At 39.3% G+C, this 18,003-nt stretch overlaps 1 protein-coding gene across 1 annotated transcript in view; it reads right to left on the bottom strand.

Annotated features, from left to right (window-relative positions):
- Positions 1–7,726: 7,726 nt before the first annotated feature.
- NPR3 (natriuretic peptide receptor 3) overlaps positions 7,727–18,003 on the bottom strand; it is a 60,307-nt gene continuing 50,030 nt past the window's right edge. Inside the window, exon 7 of the mRNA XM_004937172.5 lies at positions 7,727–17,248. Coding sequence (XP_004937229.2) covers positions 17,247–17,248 — 2 coding nt within the window. The 3' untranslated portion in view covers positions 7,727–17,246. The remainder of the gene's footprint in view (positions 17,249–18,003) is intronic.

Below are 18,003 nucleotides of genomic sequence, written 5' to 3' on the forward strand. Positions count from 1 at the left end.
CTGGGCAGCACTGTTCTGACATGAGAGAGCATCTACCAGTTCCATGATAGTTCTCAAAGAGCAGAGACAGCCAGAGGCAGTTCTTGGAGTCTGAAGAAGAGACAAATGATTTTGCACAATTTCAAGTTATTACAATTGGTACTATTGGTTCCTCAGAGACCTCAATGGCCTCAAGCAGTGCAATGATTCAATTATGTATGTGAATCATTGAGAATATTGCCTCGTTAGAGGAGAAATTTCCCATGCATCACTTTCCTCTGTATGTCAGCAGAACCACTGGTGGTGGAACTTGACTTTCTGTTTGAAAATGTGTTTCTTAGCACACTGCTCATCTCTACAAGAGAGACCAGTAGGAAGAAAGCTAGAGTCTCTCCAGATCTTTTATCTTTTCAGTAGATATAAAACTTAAACATCACATGAACATAAGGGGATTTTTTTTGCTCGATAACAATGTTTTTGTTAACAACTGATGGGATTCTTGTGAGACAAAGTGTGCCAGATTGAGAACACAATGAATGGCTTCTGAAAGCATCAATTGCAGTAAAATACGGTGCATACAGTGATTTCTCTTGCCAAAGTAATAAGTTTAAGATTTGCCATTTATGAAAAACAGTTCTCTTTTTCAAAAAAGTGTGATTCACATGCTTAGAGGATTTGGTGCACAGAGTCTTTTTATTTTTACTTTCAAGGAAGGAACACAAATCCTCTCTGAATCTGTTGTTCTTGCCAGTTGCCATGTGGGGAGGAGCACCTATCTTTCTCAAATTCTCTGCCTTCTGCCACCATAAGAGAAACTTTCCTTTGTAGTCATAATGTAGAATTCATTGAAACTAGAGCAAGGAAGCAGGCACTTACAAAGTAGGTAGTGCTCAAAGTCATCCACTTCAGCACACTCTTATTTGTTCAGTCCATTAAATGCACACTCCACTGGCAATCTGTTCCTTTTCAGGATGAGCTAATATGTCTTATCGTGTAGAACTCTAGTTAATGGTGCACAGGGCACCCTGTTTTTCTTCCAAAACAGTAACAATGATTTAAACAAAATAAGCATATATTGTGTATTTGGAGCATTTTTTCAGTTTTTCCTATGTAAGCATAGATGAGAATCAGAGAATCACCAAGGTTGGAAAATACCTCCAAGATCACCCAGTCCAACCATCTGCCTACCATCAGTATTTCCCCACTAAAACATGTCCGTTAGTATAACATCTAAACGTTTCTTGAACAACTCCAGGGATGGTGAAGCAGCTCACTCCAGTGCCTGACCACTCTTTTGAAGAAGAAATTTTTCCTGTCTTCCAACCCGAATCTCCCCTGGCACAACTCAAGGCCATTCCCTCTAGACCTATCACTAGTGATGTGGGAAAAAAGGTTGACCCCCCAGTTTTCTTTCACGTAGTTGTAGAGAGTGATAGGGTCTTGCTTGAGCCTCCTCTTCTCCAGACAAAATAATTGCAGTTACCTCAGACGCTTCTCATTATACTTGTGCTCCAGACACCTCATCAGCTTTGTTGTCCTTCTCCGGACATGCTCCAGAGCTTTGTTGTCTTTCTTGTACTGAGGGACCCAAAACTGAACACAGTACTCAAGATGCAGCCTCACCAGTGCTGAGTACAGACGGATGATCACTTCCTTGCTTCTGCTGGCAACACTATTTCTGATACAAGCCAGGATGCCATTGGCCTTCTTGGCCACCTAGGCACACTGCTGACTTATGTTCAGTCTAGCATTGACTAATACACCCAGGTCCGTTCAGTCTTCCAACCACTCTACCCCAAGTCTGCAGCACTGCTTGGAGTTGTTGCGGCCAAAGTGCAGGACCTGGCTCTTGGACCTGTTGAACTGGCCTCATCCCAGTGATCCAGCCTGTCCAGATCCCTCTGTAGGGCCTTCTTACCCCCAGGGGGACTGACACTTCCTGCCAGCTTGGTGTCATCTGCAAATTTACTGAGGGTGTGCTCAATCTCCTTGTCCAGGTCATCCATAAGGATAGTAAACAAGACGGGCCCCACTAGTGACCCCTGGGGAACACCACTCGTGATCAGACACCACTCTCTTAATTCTTTTTTTGAACCATCCAGCAGCCAGTTATTTACACAGAAAAGAATGTACCTGTCCAAGCCACAGGCTGCCAGCTTCTCCGGGAGAATACTGCAGGAGACAGTGTTAAATGCTTTTCTGAAGTCTAGATAGACTACATCGACATCCTTTCCCTCATCCACCAGGTGGGTCAAATGAGATGAACCAGTAGAAATGTGTAGTTTGACCACAAGTCCTGCAATTCTGGCTGATTTCAGTTGGCTCTACTGTATAATCACAACACACCACACGGGCGGATCCAGAACACAGACAGCTAACACACCATCTGGAAAAAACACCATAGCATTCGTGCCCGGAGAATGCTATGTGCTCACTTAAATAGGCCCCCTGTTTCTATGCCATTGTTGTAGAAATGAAGTAGGAAACAGCTGGCCATGTGGACATAGTTATTGCAGAATACAATTTCTGTAATAGGGTAGGAAAAAAAGGTCACTGAAATCGTCCATGTGTAATGAACTATCCATATGCACATGACTTTGACAGCTTGCAACATCTATTTTGGAGGTGGAGCTCAGTTGCTTTCACTCTTGTCTTTTGTTTTCCCTGTAATTTAAGCTCCAGAACCAATGTCACAAAAAATTCTTGCGCTGGGATAATCATGGAAGATAATGATAATATATTAAACTTTGTGATGATTGTGCATTCAAATAGCATTAGTTTTGGCTAAGCAGAAAACTGCTGCTCACAACAAGCTAGTTTTTCATGTCTGTGCACCCAAAGACAAAAAGAATTAAGCAAATTTAGTCAGCTTGTCAAGAATAAAATAACTTATAAAACAATTTTTCTCAGTGGAAATTTTAGAGGAATTTAGAGAAGAGCTTGTTTCAGATTTGTATTCTAAAGGAAATGTCACAGTACAGTAGGAAGAAGAAAATGCTGAACCTCCTTAGAAGAGTGAGTTAGCCTCAAAGAATGTTTAAGTATGAGGAAACTGAAGCAGGCAGATACATACTGTTGGCTTATTGCTTGTCTGGATTTTGATATCATTTATTCTACCAGAAGTAAAGATTAATTGATTTGGATCTTTTTCAAGGTCTGTGTCTGTCTGTTTCTACCATCAGGAGTCCCTGAAGACCTGTTCTATCAGTCAGACTGCCCACAAAAGGGAACTCTGTGAAAGGTTACGCTAAGACACTGGGGAGTCTGTGACTCCTATACTAATCATAGCATCTAAACTCAAGGATCACAGGCTTTCGGAAGGAGTGATTAGGAATCAGAATGAGAGGGAAGAACCAAACTGTCTTTTCACTATTCTCAGAAACCAAGAATGTCCTGAAGTGGTATACTGACCATATTCCCAAGGACACACACTTTGCAGAAGTCACATTACAATTTAGGATTAACTTCTTTAATTTTTTCCTTCTTCTTCTTCTTCTTTCTTTTTTCTTTTTTTAATCTGACAAAAGAAGGATATTTGCAAATATGAAAATGTCATGTGAGAGATCTGCAGTACTGAGGATAAGGGGGTGGTTCTGTCTGTAGAAGTGGGTAGTATCTTTTGGTCAGTATTCAGTAAATCTCTGCCTGAGGAGGAAGGTCTGGATTAATTTCTTCATAGACTTAGGCTTGGCTTTGGGGTTGATTTAGATTATTATTTATGTAAATAGACAGGCCTGCATAATTACTATAGAATGCATTCCAGCGACTCATTAACAAACACACAGTGGATTTAAGAAGTAATAATACATTGAAGTCCATAAACTGCAAGTGGTACCTGGATGATTTGCATGCACTACCACCAGATATTAAATTAATTTTTATGTACTTAGATGCTGGTATTTGTGTGCATAAACAATCTTAGGAAGCAAGCATTTCCTTCCTCAACAGTTGTATGTGCTTATTTTTTGCAGGCAGTACATGTATCAGATTTCTAACATTAGAACTGTAAAATGCATGCACTGTTTCTCCAGATCCCATTTTTTAGTGCAGTTTTTTAATCATATATATTTTTTCCCTGACAATTCATCTGACAGTCTACAGATAGTTTCTAAATCTGCTGGTTGCCTTCGAGCAAAAGGATAGAAATTCCATTGCTCTTCATTTCCTGAAAATCAATGGATTCATGCCCCCACCAAAGAGACAGGTTGAAGGCCAAGTTACTAGGATTTGGACATATTACAGCAGGCATTTTTGCACTAGCAACACTAGAGAAGATGGTTAAGAAAGGAAGTACTGGAGAAAATTAATAGGATGCTTTAAGGTAAACATCTAAGAGCAAAGAATTATTTTGTGAAAAGGTCAGGGGATCAGATTTATTATTTTGAATCAGAAATATGTAGTCAGTGGGACTAGGAAAGTGGTCACCCCTGTATAATCAGCCCTGATGAGGCTGCACCTCAAGTACTGTGTTCAGTTTTGGGTCCCTCACTACAAGAAACACACTGAGGTGCAGGAGCATGTCCAGAGAAGGGCTGGTGAGGGATCTGGAGCACAAGTCTAATGAGGAGCAGCTGAGGGAACTGAAATTGTTCCATGTGAAGAAGAGCAAGCTCAGAGGAGCTCTTATCACTCTCTACAACTCCCTGAAATGAGGTTGTGGCAGGATGGTAGTTGGCCTCTTCTCACAGTTAACAGTGATCGGATGAGAGGGAATGGTTTCAAGTTACAGCAGGGGATGTTTAGATTTTATATTATGAGAAATTTATTTTCAGAAAGAGTGGAGAGGTGTTTGCACAGGCTGCCAGAGAGGTGGTGGAGTCATTGTTCCTGGAGGTGTTCAAGAACCAAGCAGATGTGGCACTAAGGGACATGATTAGTGGGCACGGTGGGGATGAGTTTATGGATGGACTAGACAGTTGTAGAGGTCTTTACCAACCTTAATGTTCTATGACTATATGATTGTATGAAAAAAGGGAGCATAGCTTTCTTCATACTGCAAAGAGCTTTTATTATAGCTGCTCATGAAACAAAATAAATAAATAAATAAATAGAAAGAAACATGGTTGTTAGTTTGGATTAGCTTCTGTATTTTCTCCTATCTGATATTAACTGTTTTGCGCTGCGTTGTATAGAAAGTAAGGTCCCCAGACAACTTAAGTCATCTCAAATAGAGCAATATACCCGCTCTCTATTAGTGGTATGGGAATACATCCAGCAGACAGGAAATAATTTCTGTGAGAAATGGTTAGCGCTTTAGCTTAAGAGTAGCGCAGTCAGGGTCAACATACTGTTGCATGGACTATCATTTTCCTTCTATTCACATGAAAGTGAGAAGTATTTTCTCACTGCAAAATTATGTGAGAAATAATCACCTCAGAATTCCTCCTGGAGTGGATAGACAAAGATTTCTTATGATACGAAGTGCTGACAAAGCAAAATTGCATTGCTTCATATCCACATATTCTTGTGAAAGATCTAATTCTGGCCTGAAGACAATTTTTTTTTTTTTTTTTTTTTTAATCTGAGCAAGAAAGTATCCTTTACTAGTCAGGCTTTCCATTTCTGTTTGTATTCTAATCTGGTTCTCTTAGTGAAATAGCAGGAGGGTTTCTCCCCGTATTGAGATAAGGCATTATGAGGAAAGGGAAATTGAAGGAAACTTTGCAGGTCATATAGGTATTCCAGCAGTGCAATTCTGATCAGCATCCAGAACTGAGCATACTCAGAAATGAGTTGTGCAGTAGGAAGTTCCAGTCCTCACCCACGGCAGGAGGTGGGAACCAAATGATCCTTGAGGTCCCTTCCAGCCCAAGCCATTCTATGATTCTATAGTTCTGTGAAGTTGGCAGTGATCTGCGCTGTGACAGTTGCAATTGTGATCATTGCCAGGTTCATCACTGTGATTTATAGTGTTAAAGTGATACTATTGAAGTAACACTCTTGTGAGAGTTGTAAAAAGTATGTGCGAACTTCGGTTTTCATCTTGCAGTTCTTCAGGTTAGCATCCTTCACCTACATATACTGTGGTGTTGCAACATGTGAAAAGAGTTCAGAGAGTCAAATTTTTGTATTGTGTCATTGCCCACTTTTCACAAACTGACTATGTAATGGGCTCCAATTTGCCTTTCAGAAGTTCCCAATATCCAGCAGAAATGTTCTGAAAACTCATAATAGAAAATGATATTTTTTCACAGGCATGTAGCTCCATGAATTCAGATAGGAATCTAACATTATCATAGGCATTACAGCATTACAATTTATGTTTATGTATGAGTTCATTGCTTCGGGACGCAAAGTAATTACTAACTAATACCAACTGGGAAAAATTTCTCCTCTGAGAATGCTTGTCATGATGAGATTTTTCTCAGCTATCCTTAGAATACCTGATAATTGCAGAATACAGGACAGGTGATGTGAACTAAAAAGATCCTGCAATAAACAAACAAACAAATAAATAAATAATCTACTTTATTTCTCATTGCTATTTTCCTAAGTAATGCCATAGATCTGACCTGGGATAATAAAAGCCATCCCTTCACAGGGAAGAATCAGCCTCCATGGGTTCTTCTCCTAGTTGCAGCTGTAGAACTCCTTTGGTATGAACAAACACCCACAACCAGGCTTGAAAATGAAAGCTTATTTCAAGTCAATTGGGTGACCGTTTTTGTTTCTCTGTAGTTACTTACTGCCTGGTAGAAGAGAAGAGGTGAAGCTCCAGACAAGTTAACTTTCCTTCGCTTTGTCTTTGACACCGAATACCAGCGGTCAGACAGTTTGGCGAGCTTCTTTTCCTCAACTGCCTTATTTAAAAGTTTTCCTTTTCTTTTTTTTTTTTTTAATGAAGATGAAGGTTTCCTCAACTAGCTGCATGGTAGGAATCAACTAAACAAGGGTCTTTCTGTCCACTTGTCAGTAAGCATTCAGCAGAGAACTCCCATCAGAGACCAGATCCAGAAACTGTCCAGGACAGCTGCAGAAAACTGAAGAAGCAATTGAAAATTGCAGGCCAGGTTATGGTCTCCATGCCAGTAACATAAATCCTCAAAATTGTTTCAACTGGTAATACTTAGCGGTTTCATAAGCGCTGTGCCTTCCAGAAGCGCTGTGTCCTTTTAGTGTGAGATCCATGAGCCAGGAAAGCCCACGAGGCACTTGTTTCTCCTCTGATTCCAGCAGTACTGTTCCTGTAACTAAAGACTGGTGATCAAAACCTCTCGAACATGCAAATTCCCAGTTGTGCCTTGACCAAGCATTTTGCAGCATTTATTTGTTTATGCCAATTCTATTTCAAAAGTCTCTATTAGAAACATTGGTTAAACGAAATATTTTTCAATTAATTAACAAAGCCCTAGTTTATCTGCAATTTAATATGGTTAGCTATCATTTATGTATGATAATTTATGCTAATGTGCTCCACAGAGTCTTGTAAGAAAACTCATTTTTGGCTGCGTCTCACTATTTACGTTCCATCTCTGTATCAGATCAGCTACACTGCAAGTGGAGGATTTTATTTGTGAGTTCATAAAATGTATTTCTCCTGTTTTTTTTTTTTTGTATGAGTTTTTGACCTTTTTGGATCAGAAAAGGACATCAAAAAATACCTCTTGTAAACAATAAATAGTGAAGTATTTTTCTTGGAGACAGAGTTCCTATGTCTTTGGGAACAATGTTACTTGAAATGTTTGTTATCACTTCCTCTTTTAAACAGTTTAATAAAAAGACCTTAAACCAAAGCTTCACACTGATATTTGAAAAAGGTTAAGATAATACTTTTTTATTATTTTTTTCATCAGTGATTTCAAAGCGGAAAAACACATAATTTAATTCTAATTGCTGGTCCATTTCCCCAGAATGGCATGTATTGATAAAACAGATGTAATCGCAACTTTAATAACAACAATTACACTCTCACATACCATAGCGATGAACAGGGATAAACGAACCTGAACAGAATAGGAGGAAGTAGGGGTTCCATGAAAGAACTGTAAAATGGCATGTAAATACTTTATCAGAAAAAATGCTATTTATATAATGTTGTTAGAATCAATGAACAGTCAGTCCTCCAGAGACTGATTTCAGAGTCACTTTTAGTTCCTTCAGGTTGCAGTGAGTCTTCTGTGCAGGTGTTCTGGAGATCTGAGAGGAAATGAAGGATCAGCTGGTAGAGAGTATTCTCTCATGCTGGGGAGAAATGGAGGCACGTTGGAGGATCTTGCAGAGCTAAAGCCGTTTTTAGTTGCAAAATTCCTCTCTAGGCCATTTCTGAGGCACAGATTGTCAGAGTACAGCAGTGCTTTGGCTACCCTCTTTGTACAATTGCACCTCATACCCTGCAAATGCATACACTCATTCTCAGGGCCTCATAGAGTTATGTCTGTAGGCATTGCAATGCTCTTTTGCCTTTTAGGAACCAGTCAAATTTTGGAGTATCTTACAAGACGTAATTTGTATCTGTGTCTTTACTGTTATAAATAAAAGGTTATGAAGAATGGAGAGACGAGAAAGTGAACAGGAAAGACTAAGAAGGAATTAGCATGAGACTGGAAGCTACTAATGAGAAAAAAAAAGATAAATGATCCAAGCCAGTTATTCTAGGCAGCCAAAGAGTCTTTAATCCTTGGACAAGTTGTAAAAAAATCTACTGACCTATATTTTTGTAAAACTGGAAATTCTTGACTAATCTATAGAAAAGACTTTTAGATGTTTAGTGGAAGAGTGAGATTAAACAATACTGTAATATAGTGCCCCATTCATGCCTTTTCTTTATTGGTGATTAAATAAACAAGATGAAAACTTCTGCAGAGAGAGTAAGAGAGTGGGGCTGAAATGTAAATAGGTTGTCTTTCCAGCAAAAGATCAAAATGAAACTCCAAAATATTGCAAGATGTCTGAAACCTACTCATTCATACAAAATTATATTTTTTATTTGGTGATTATTTGGTTCAGTTTTTTTACCCTTTTCATCTGGAATTATTTTGCCCAACTGCATAGCTGATAAAGACATTTGACCTACAGGGTAAACAGTACATTTAGAAATAATCCAAGGAAAAAGCCAAGAACAAATGCTGAAATACTTTCCTTCCCTTCCATATTTCTGTATCTCAGCTAACAAAACCAAGGACCTAGGAGTTCTACCAAGAAATTTAGAGGAAGTAATCTGGCATCCATGTCGATGTTTCAAGTCACTGTTAATGCAAGGGTGATGAAGAAAAGCAGGTATTTCAAAACGCCTTTGGAAAGTGTTACGTTGGATCTGTTCTCATAAGTGAATGAATTAGGATGTAGAACTGGCTTGAAAAATTCCTTATGGGTTTACAAGTTGCAGAAAGTCTCTGGGGAGATGGATTCTGGGCTATAAAGTCACCAAAGTACACAGATCTGTGTGGTATGGACAACATTTGGGAGCTGACAACTTTCCACAACAGAGATGCCTCTGATACTGAAAACCAAACCTCTCTGTCTGTCTGTCCTATGTGTTAAATCAGACTTAGCACAGACTTTCATTTAAGTTAGCAATTATGAAGTTAAGAAGGAAAATTCCATATAATAGAAGGGTAAAAACATGAAAATAAGTGTAATTGTTCTCTATTTAACAAATTTAGGAGGGTTTCTTCCTTGTTTCCTTTGATATCCAAACTCCTGTAGAAATGATTTAATGTTCATTAGTATCATAGATGTGTTTTGCAAAAATGTTTATCCTTCACCTTCCTTGTCCTTTTCCTCTGTTTATTTCAATGCCATGTGAAAAATAATGACTCCATCTTACACTACCATTCAAAACAGTTATTATGAAATGGCATAGGACAGCATGTTTGATCACCGACTTGGTGCATGCATTTATATTGACTAACAAGAGGCTAACGGAGATGGTAGATGTTGAAGCTGGCTATGGTTCCTTCTGTCAGAAGAGATCTTAGCTTGCTCTCAGATTCCCCCTGTATTTAGTTATCCATTTGTATAAAAATTCTGAAAACACAGTATTTTTCAGACCCCCTCTTTCAAACATACTTGAATTTAGACAGCTAATTCAAAATGTGATGGACCAGCTACTGGGGTACAGTGATCCCATTCCTTTAGTAAACCAAGCAAACACAGGATGGCATGATGAGGCCCTTAATTTCAGAAGCCATACCTGTAAGTTCTACCGTGCTACAAAACTCTTAGCTGAAGCTGTTTGTGTTTTCAATAAGAATGATGAATACTACTTAATATGGTTTCTTGCCTTTTAGTAATTTCTTTGTATTGTATGCTTGAAAATAGAGCTGTTCAAAATAAAGAGAGCTATTTTCCTCATGGAAAACTCCTATTTTTCTAACAATTGACAGAAAAGAGTATTTTTTAGTTCAAGAAGCTGCAACAGTTAGGAGTTCTGAAGTATTATGAGCAGGGTTCACCAGACTTCCCTCTTTCACAATACTCAGCTTTCTGCTCTGTAAAGGACAATGTGCATTTTATACAAGCTAGAAAAGCCTGGTCTGTGAGGATAATTCTGAGGAGAAAGTCATATAAGATGGCATCATTACACTGGAACACCTCCAGTTAAAACTGTAGGGACTGCCTCAAATTGAAATAATAGTTTTCATCAGAAAATAGTGGGTTTTCTCTTTTGTTTTTTTGTTTTGTTTTGTTTTGTTTTTTTTTCTAATCAAAATTTAGCCAGTAATTTTCCAAGGAAAAATAACAGTTGATAACCACACAAAGCTTTTCATATGTACCTTCAAAGAAAGAGCAAGAATGGCAACAAATAGAAAACATCAAGAATTTTCATGACTTGGAAAAGACACTGAAAAGACGTCTTTCACTTTTAGATATATTTTGCTTTGATAGTATTATGTACAAATGTACAGCTGGACCAGTTTCACTGATGGGACAGTGGAAATGAGTCTACTGCATTCATATGGGCAGATCTTGAATAATTCTGAAGTTCATCCTTTGTTTTTAAGAGCTATATTTCCATTTCTGAATGCTACAAAACATCAGAAATGTTGTGAAAAAAGGTGTGATCAGGGAAGAGAGAATTAAAAAAAGCCATCATTTCCATTAATAACTGCTGTTTCTCAGCCATGACATCTTTCTCCATTGGAAACATTGGAGGGAAATCTCTAAGTCTACAGAAGGGGCATGTATCTTATGACATTAGAAAGCATTTAGCCCTAATCTTTTGACAACAACACATAGATACACAAGTTAGCTCTGTTTCCAATGCATAGATTATGCATGATTGTAGTATATCTGATATTCATACTACATGATCTAATAGAAGAAAATATGTTGCACATAAAGATGCATTTATACAGATTGGTTTGGATTATTAGGATCATTATGTTGCTTGCAATGCAGTATCTACCGAGTATAATATTACCTCCTTGATTCTGAAACTTTAAGTGCAGTAGGAAGTGATATCCTCTATTAGCAAAATAGATGAATAGTTTGCTAAATAGTCCAGTTTCCTGCCTCCCTCCTAGGACACTAACATTCTTGGGGAGCCTGAATTAATCTGGTTAGCCCTGCATCCACAAGGGAGCCGAAGCAGCACATGAAACACAGAGCCTTGGAGCAGTGTAAGCGTGATGTAAACGTGCTCACTGAAACCTACGACAGCAGCAGACCTGAGAGGCAAGGTTTTGACTGAAAGCTCAGCTTTAGATTGCATTCTAAATAGGAGTATAAGTTAAATGATAGCGTCTGGTTTGTTCTATCCACAGGATTAGTGGGGCTTCTGCAGTTCAAGGAGGTGATTGTGTTAGTTCACAATAGCAAAAAGGAATTTAGGATTTAGGATGACTCTTGGCTTTCTAATGAAAAGAGCACACCTTTCTATGTGAGTACTTAATTTGTTTAACAATCATTTCCCTGATTTTTTTTTTTCCCAGTCATTCAAATTTTCTGTATGATTTTTTTTTTCTGTTTTCAGTGTTTTCCACATACATGCATTTGTATAATTACTAGTGAGAAGAAATTGGTTATCAAAAGGAAGATACAACAAACAGATTTTCAGAGTAGTGATTAAGGACTGCTGAAGAGGACTTGAAGACTGGTATTTTAATAATTACTTTTTCCAAATGACTAGTGATTTTGGATGTTCTCTTTATATGTGGGACTGCTTAATCAAATCTAAATAAGACCTGTTTTTCTCAGAGCAAAGATTTGCCTCTGGGAAAGTCAAACAAGTGTAGACTGTCCCAAATCAACAACAGAAGTGCAAGAGCAGTATCAGATGCCTGCTCTGTCATGGAACACACCAATTCTCAGTCAAAGAAACCAACTAGGAAAACTGGGCTGGCATTCCAAACATTAAAACACTCTTCAAGAGGCAGCACCTACTCATTGTTAATGCTGTGTGGTGCGGTGCCTGTTGCTTTACATTTGTGTAGGGCTTTGTACCTCGGTGAAGCCTTACGTAAGATGCAGTTACCATCACTTCTAAGATTTTCTCCTGTGATGTAGATCTCTTGGATGCCTGAACACAGGGCTGTAACTCTTAATAAAGATAATACAACCAGCTTCAGATTTTGCAGACCTAAGCGAATAAGAGGAACTATGCTGGTATTGTGGAATGCAAACAGGTGTGCCTTTGCCTACTCCTTCTACAGGAGTACTATTCTATTAACATTAGTCTGCCAAGTTAGGTACATCACGTCCCAGCACAACACTGCCTCCAGTACTATCTGTTTGGCAGACAATAAACTCTGTTTTCAGTGGGTGGTCCAAATATAGTTGAAGGCAGAAATATTGCAATTGGATTTCAATCATTCTTCCAGTCTGGGAGGTTGTGTTCTGAGAAATGAGAGATGAACTGGTTATAAAACATAAAAATATCTTCAAAATCTCCTAAGGAAAGTTGTGCTACCTTTTATGAAAAAGGTTGTGTCACTGTGTGGCTGTCACTAATGGACAGGTGGCAAAAGCCATGTCCTCTGAAGGAACACAGTTGGTTGTGATTATTTACCTTTCTGCAGTGATCCAGAAATAAAATCAGAGCCATACAGTATTAAAGAAAGGTGCTTTCTCCCCAGTAGTAGTCCTTGCAGCAGTACACAGGTAAAATGACACAAAGAGGTGGACAGTGACCAAAGGAGCAAAATGCACAACTCCTCTTCACTGCCTGGTGGACCAAAAGAAAGGCTCCTGGTCCAGAGATTCACTGTCTCAGGTTGCATGCACAGCTGAGAATTTTTCTCCAGGCATGGACAAACCTGGTGAACTCTTTAAAACAAGACAACAACAATTTTAATAATAGCTTTAAAGAAAGAGAAAGCAAACACTTAGGAAATGGCAGGCAGTGGGGGGGGAAGGAGATTAGGCATGGAGTACAGAGAGTAGAGGAGGAAAATGGAGGAAATAAAGGAGAGAAATGATAAAGTGAAAACAAGTGACGAAAGGAGGGACTGCAGAACAGACTGACAATATAAAGAGGTGAAATAAAACATGTTTCTTAGACAGACATTCATGATTAGGAGAGGTTATTTCTCCATCATTTTTATTTCCTTGGCAGAGAACAGGGAGCTGCAGGGAGGAGGAAATTGGTGCTAGCGCTGATGGAAACATTTGTTTCAGCTGCAGCTCAGGCAGGGGAAGAATTTCAGACTGGTCAGATCCAGGTAAGAGCTTACAGAGCAGAGGTGTCAGTGTTGGAGGCAGGAGCCATTAAAATCTGTATTAATTTGTCAGGCTTGGACTAAGACGAGCAGTGTTAATGAGACTTTAACATACTTGCTGCTGCCACATGACATGCATCTATAAATATTCAAGAGCTGATGGGATCACTTAAGCACTCTTTCTTTGTTTCAACCTCAGTTCCCATCCCAAACTGAACTGGAAAATATTTTATAGTCTTTGGCTTGTCTCAGTTAAATTAACCCCCCCACCCCTCTTTCTATACCTCCTTTCCTGTCTACTTCTTCTGAATCACTCTCTCGAGTGGTGTCCAGGCTGCTTTCAGCTCTGGCGTTGAACTGAAGCTTGTCACTAAAAGCATCTTGGCATGTACATGAAAGGCATTTGGAGGTGGAAATGACCACCAGCTAAATCACCTCATCCTGCCTGCAGTCAGTGCAGGATTGTTCCTTCAGCATGCTCCCAGGGACTTCGGGTTTTGATGCTTTGAGCAACAGAAATTCCAGCCCCACTCCCTCTGGGAGGGGTGCCTGAGGGCTAATAGATCACACTCTTATGCAATTTTTCCTGATACGTAGCCTGCGCTTTCCTTTGTTTGAAGTCTTTACTCTGTTATTCCTATTTATAACTAGTGCTGGGTGAATCCCAGGTGTTTCTGAGGTTTATTTCTGTTTAAGAAGGCATGCAGAAGGGCAGAGTCTAGTCCACATTCTTTAAACCTTTTGGTGCCTTCCTGACAAAGTCCATTATTTCTTCCCTAATACCGCCCATGGCCCAGTAGAAAACCTCGTTTCTCTCTATCCTATGAGGATAGAAGGTTGGATTTTGGCCAGTGCTCTGCTTCTGGTAAATCTCTTCTGAGAACAGACGCTAAAGTCCCGAATCTCTGATTCCTCTCTGTTATATACCTTTTCCTCATTAATACCTATAATTCCTTCTAACTTAATTTCCTCTACTCATCAAGCTCTTGTAGTGCTTTTTGTTCTCTCTGAACTGGTTGGGGTTGGGGTTGTTTATCAATAACTTTTCACTGAACCTGTTCATGTGATGCATAACGAATACACAGGTGTTTCTAAAGCTGTTATTCTAGGTAATAATATAGAATCATCATGGAATTGAAGAATGCATTGGATTGCAAGGGACTTTAAAGAGCTGTCGGGTTTGTTCCATTCCTATGTCCCTAGGGACAGTTTCCCAGGGGACCTTCTTCAACAGTCCCTTAAACAGCATGAAGTATGCACTCATAAAGTTCATGGTCCTAACTCTGCCCTCTGTCAGCCTAATATTACTCAAGATCACAATCTCAGCCAGAGCATGGTTGCTACAGCCCAAGATGCCTCCAATCATAACCCTTTAATGATCTCCTCAGTATATTTGATCACAAGGTCCACTAACATTTTTCCTCTGGTTGGTCTGTCCAATACTTGGACATGGAAGTTATCCTCAGCAAACTCCAGGAGTCTCCTGGATTGCTTGCAGCACATGTTTCTTTCCCAGCAGATATCCAGGTGGTCGAAATCCCCCATCAGGATGAGAGCCTGTGACTACAACACTTCTTGTATTTGAAGCAAGGAAGCTTCATCAACAGGCTCTCCTTGAACAGGTAGCCAGTAGTAAACCCCAACAACCAGATGTCCTTTATTGATCCGGTCCCTAATTATAACCCATAAGTTCTCAACCTGATAATGGCTGTCTTTTTTAGAGGCAGCTCCTCACAGTCTATCCACTTCTTAACATAGAGGGCAATTCCGCCATCCCTCCTGCTCTGCCTGTCTTTTCTAAAAGGCTTGTAGCTTTTGATCGTAGTATTTCAGTTGTGCAATTTGTCCCATGTTTCTGCGATAGTAATTAGGTCATAGTTTTCTAATTACACTATGGCTTCCACCTCTTCCTGCTTATTTCTGATCTGATATCTTATTTAACCCTCAGTAATCAAATGGGAGCAAGTGGGATCTTTTCTCTTGTAATGAAAGGATATTGTATGAAATAATTAAATCACTCAGGGGCTGTGAGTTCTTCCTTTAGAGCTGTTGTTTGCACATGGAGATCAGTACGGCAGAGGCATCTCAGCACACTCCACACTTGAAGGCTGCCCAAGCAGAAGTTCAGTCATCACTGATAATGCTCTTCAGCAGGTGCACCTTAAGCCTGCCTGCAAGTTCAGAGATGGCACTGTCAGGACTGTCTGAAATACTTTATAGTGTGAAAGCAGTTTTCTCTTAACTCAGATTTCAGAGTCATTAGTGCAGTCTTTGTTTCGAATGTCTAAACTTACCAGAACACATAAGTCACGCTGTAATAATTACAATGGCTGTGACACAAGCCTGATCAAATCTTTCTTCTGTTTGGTTTGAAGAGGTGTTTTTTAAATCCAGTACTCCACATTCCTGACAGAATGACGTCTGAGTCATAATAGATGGTGTGTCTTCTTGATCTTTTCCTCTTAAGTCTAAATGACAATAAAATTATTGTTCTGTTGTTGCGAGAGAGATAATTGAGAAGTCCTTGCTTCAGCCAGGTTGTCTAGGGAGACATTTATATTATGGTGAATATTATTTTCAAATGCCTTTACTGAGGCATTTTCAGTTTTCATACAACAACAGAATTCAGCAAGTCCATTGGTTCATTAATAGCTTTGCTCTCTTAGAAAAACATCAATTATAGACCTGATCCAAATCCAGGACCCTGGCTTTTCCCAGACATGCTTCTACTGTTCTAACACTAGGCAAGAGGTAGGGAGGAGACACAAGGACTGCTTCTGCTGCATGTTTTTTGTGGTTTAAATAAGCATGCTGTTAGCCTGCTAGACCTCAAAAGGGAGGCAGGAGAAACAACTGTCTGTGAGGTTTGCTGTCTCACAGGCAGCACAGCAGTAGTTGTTCTTCAGTGGTTGTTCACACAGTGAGAACTTAGACTAGATCAGAATGGGCAAACTGCTTCAGTACTGCAGAAATATGGGTGGAAGATGAACAGGGCTTCCAAGGATCTGGTTTTCCTGTCCCTTTATGTCCTGAGCAAGCATAAGTTCAGAGTGACAATTTTCAACATCAGCTAGTACCTAGACTATATATATACACCTAAAATTTGAGAGGAAGAGTTTATTGTGCATGCTGAATGACATTGTTAAGAAGCAACAGCCTGTGATAATAAACCAGTGTACAGCTAGAACAAGTAGCTGTAATGGACAGACTAATTACTTAGAACATGGTAAATAAGATATTTATTTCCTGAAGCAGATAACTAAAGATATCAAACCAGTGCTGACTCAGAAAAATTTATGACTGGTAGTGTATGTACACAGGGAGACCCTTCTGGTATTATAGACTGTAAATGACAATTATTCCTGGAAGGCAACAGAAGAGGTTCTGTCAGTTGTACAATTACTTTTTGTCTATAGTGCTCTTTCAAGTCAAGAAAACATTGGCTGATTTTCAAGACCAAGATTAGGCTCAATTGTCATCACAGTTTTTCAGAAATGTGGTAAATATTCTTCAAGAAACAGTTTCCCAAGAAAGCCACAGAAATGCATCCAGCTAGGTTACAAGACATTGAGAATGCTAACCAATATTTCCAAAAGTTGCTGCCGCTGAAGATCCGTTGCCACAAGTAATTTCACCAAATTAAACTTCTACCTGTCAGGTTTGTTAACGCTCTGACAAAAAAAAAAAAAAAGATAATTAGCACATCAGCACGATCTGTTTCATAAATATTGATTCATTTATACATATGCACGATTAATCACACATATCAAGCACTCATCTTGAAGGAGAAGCTATAAAAAAATAAGAAAAAAAATGTCAGTGACAATAAGAGAAAGTCTGACCATTGTGGAGGTAACAACACAGCGGGCAGGCAGTAATAGCCTGAGGGCCATACTGAACATACCTTCAGTTAATAAACTTAAGATATATTCTCAAGACTGAGACAAAACTTTATGTGGTAGAAGCTGATGAGATTTCTTTCCATTGCTACCAACGAAGGCAAGATTTTGAAAATTACTCCTGCTGTGTTCCCTGATGTCATATCCCTAGAATATAACAGCAGTGAAACATGTAACGTTATTGATCTCTGGTCTAGCCAGCTTAGAATTAAACATCAGTAAAATAATCTTTTTAATTAGAAGAATAATCTTCAGTGTGTCCTGACTAGAATCTTAAATTGCTAGAAGACATTAGAGATGAGTCATGTTGAACCTACTGAGAAGGTCTTAAGGATCCTGGTGAATGGAAAGCTTGAGGAGAGACAACAGTGTGTGCTTACAGCCCAGAAAGCTAACTGGACTACATCTGAAGAGGGGTGGCCAGCAGTGAGACGGAGGTAATTGTCGCCCTTTTCTCAGCCCTCATGAAGCTGCACCTGCAGTACTGCGCCCAGGCCTGGGGCCTCCATCACAGGAAGGATGTGGAA

This window comes from Gallus gallus, chromosome Z (genome assembly GCF_016699485.2).
Source record: "Gallus gallus isolate bGalGal1 chromosome Z, bGalGal1.mat.broiler.GRCg7b, whole genome shotgun sequence".
NCBI lineage: Eukaryota > Metazoa > Chordata > Aves > Galliformes > Phasianidae > Gallus > Gallus gallus.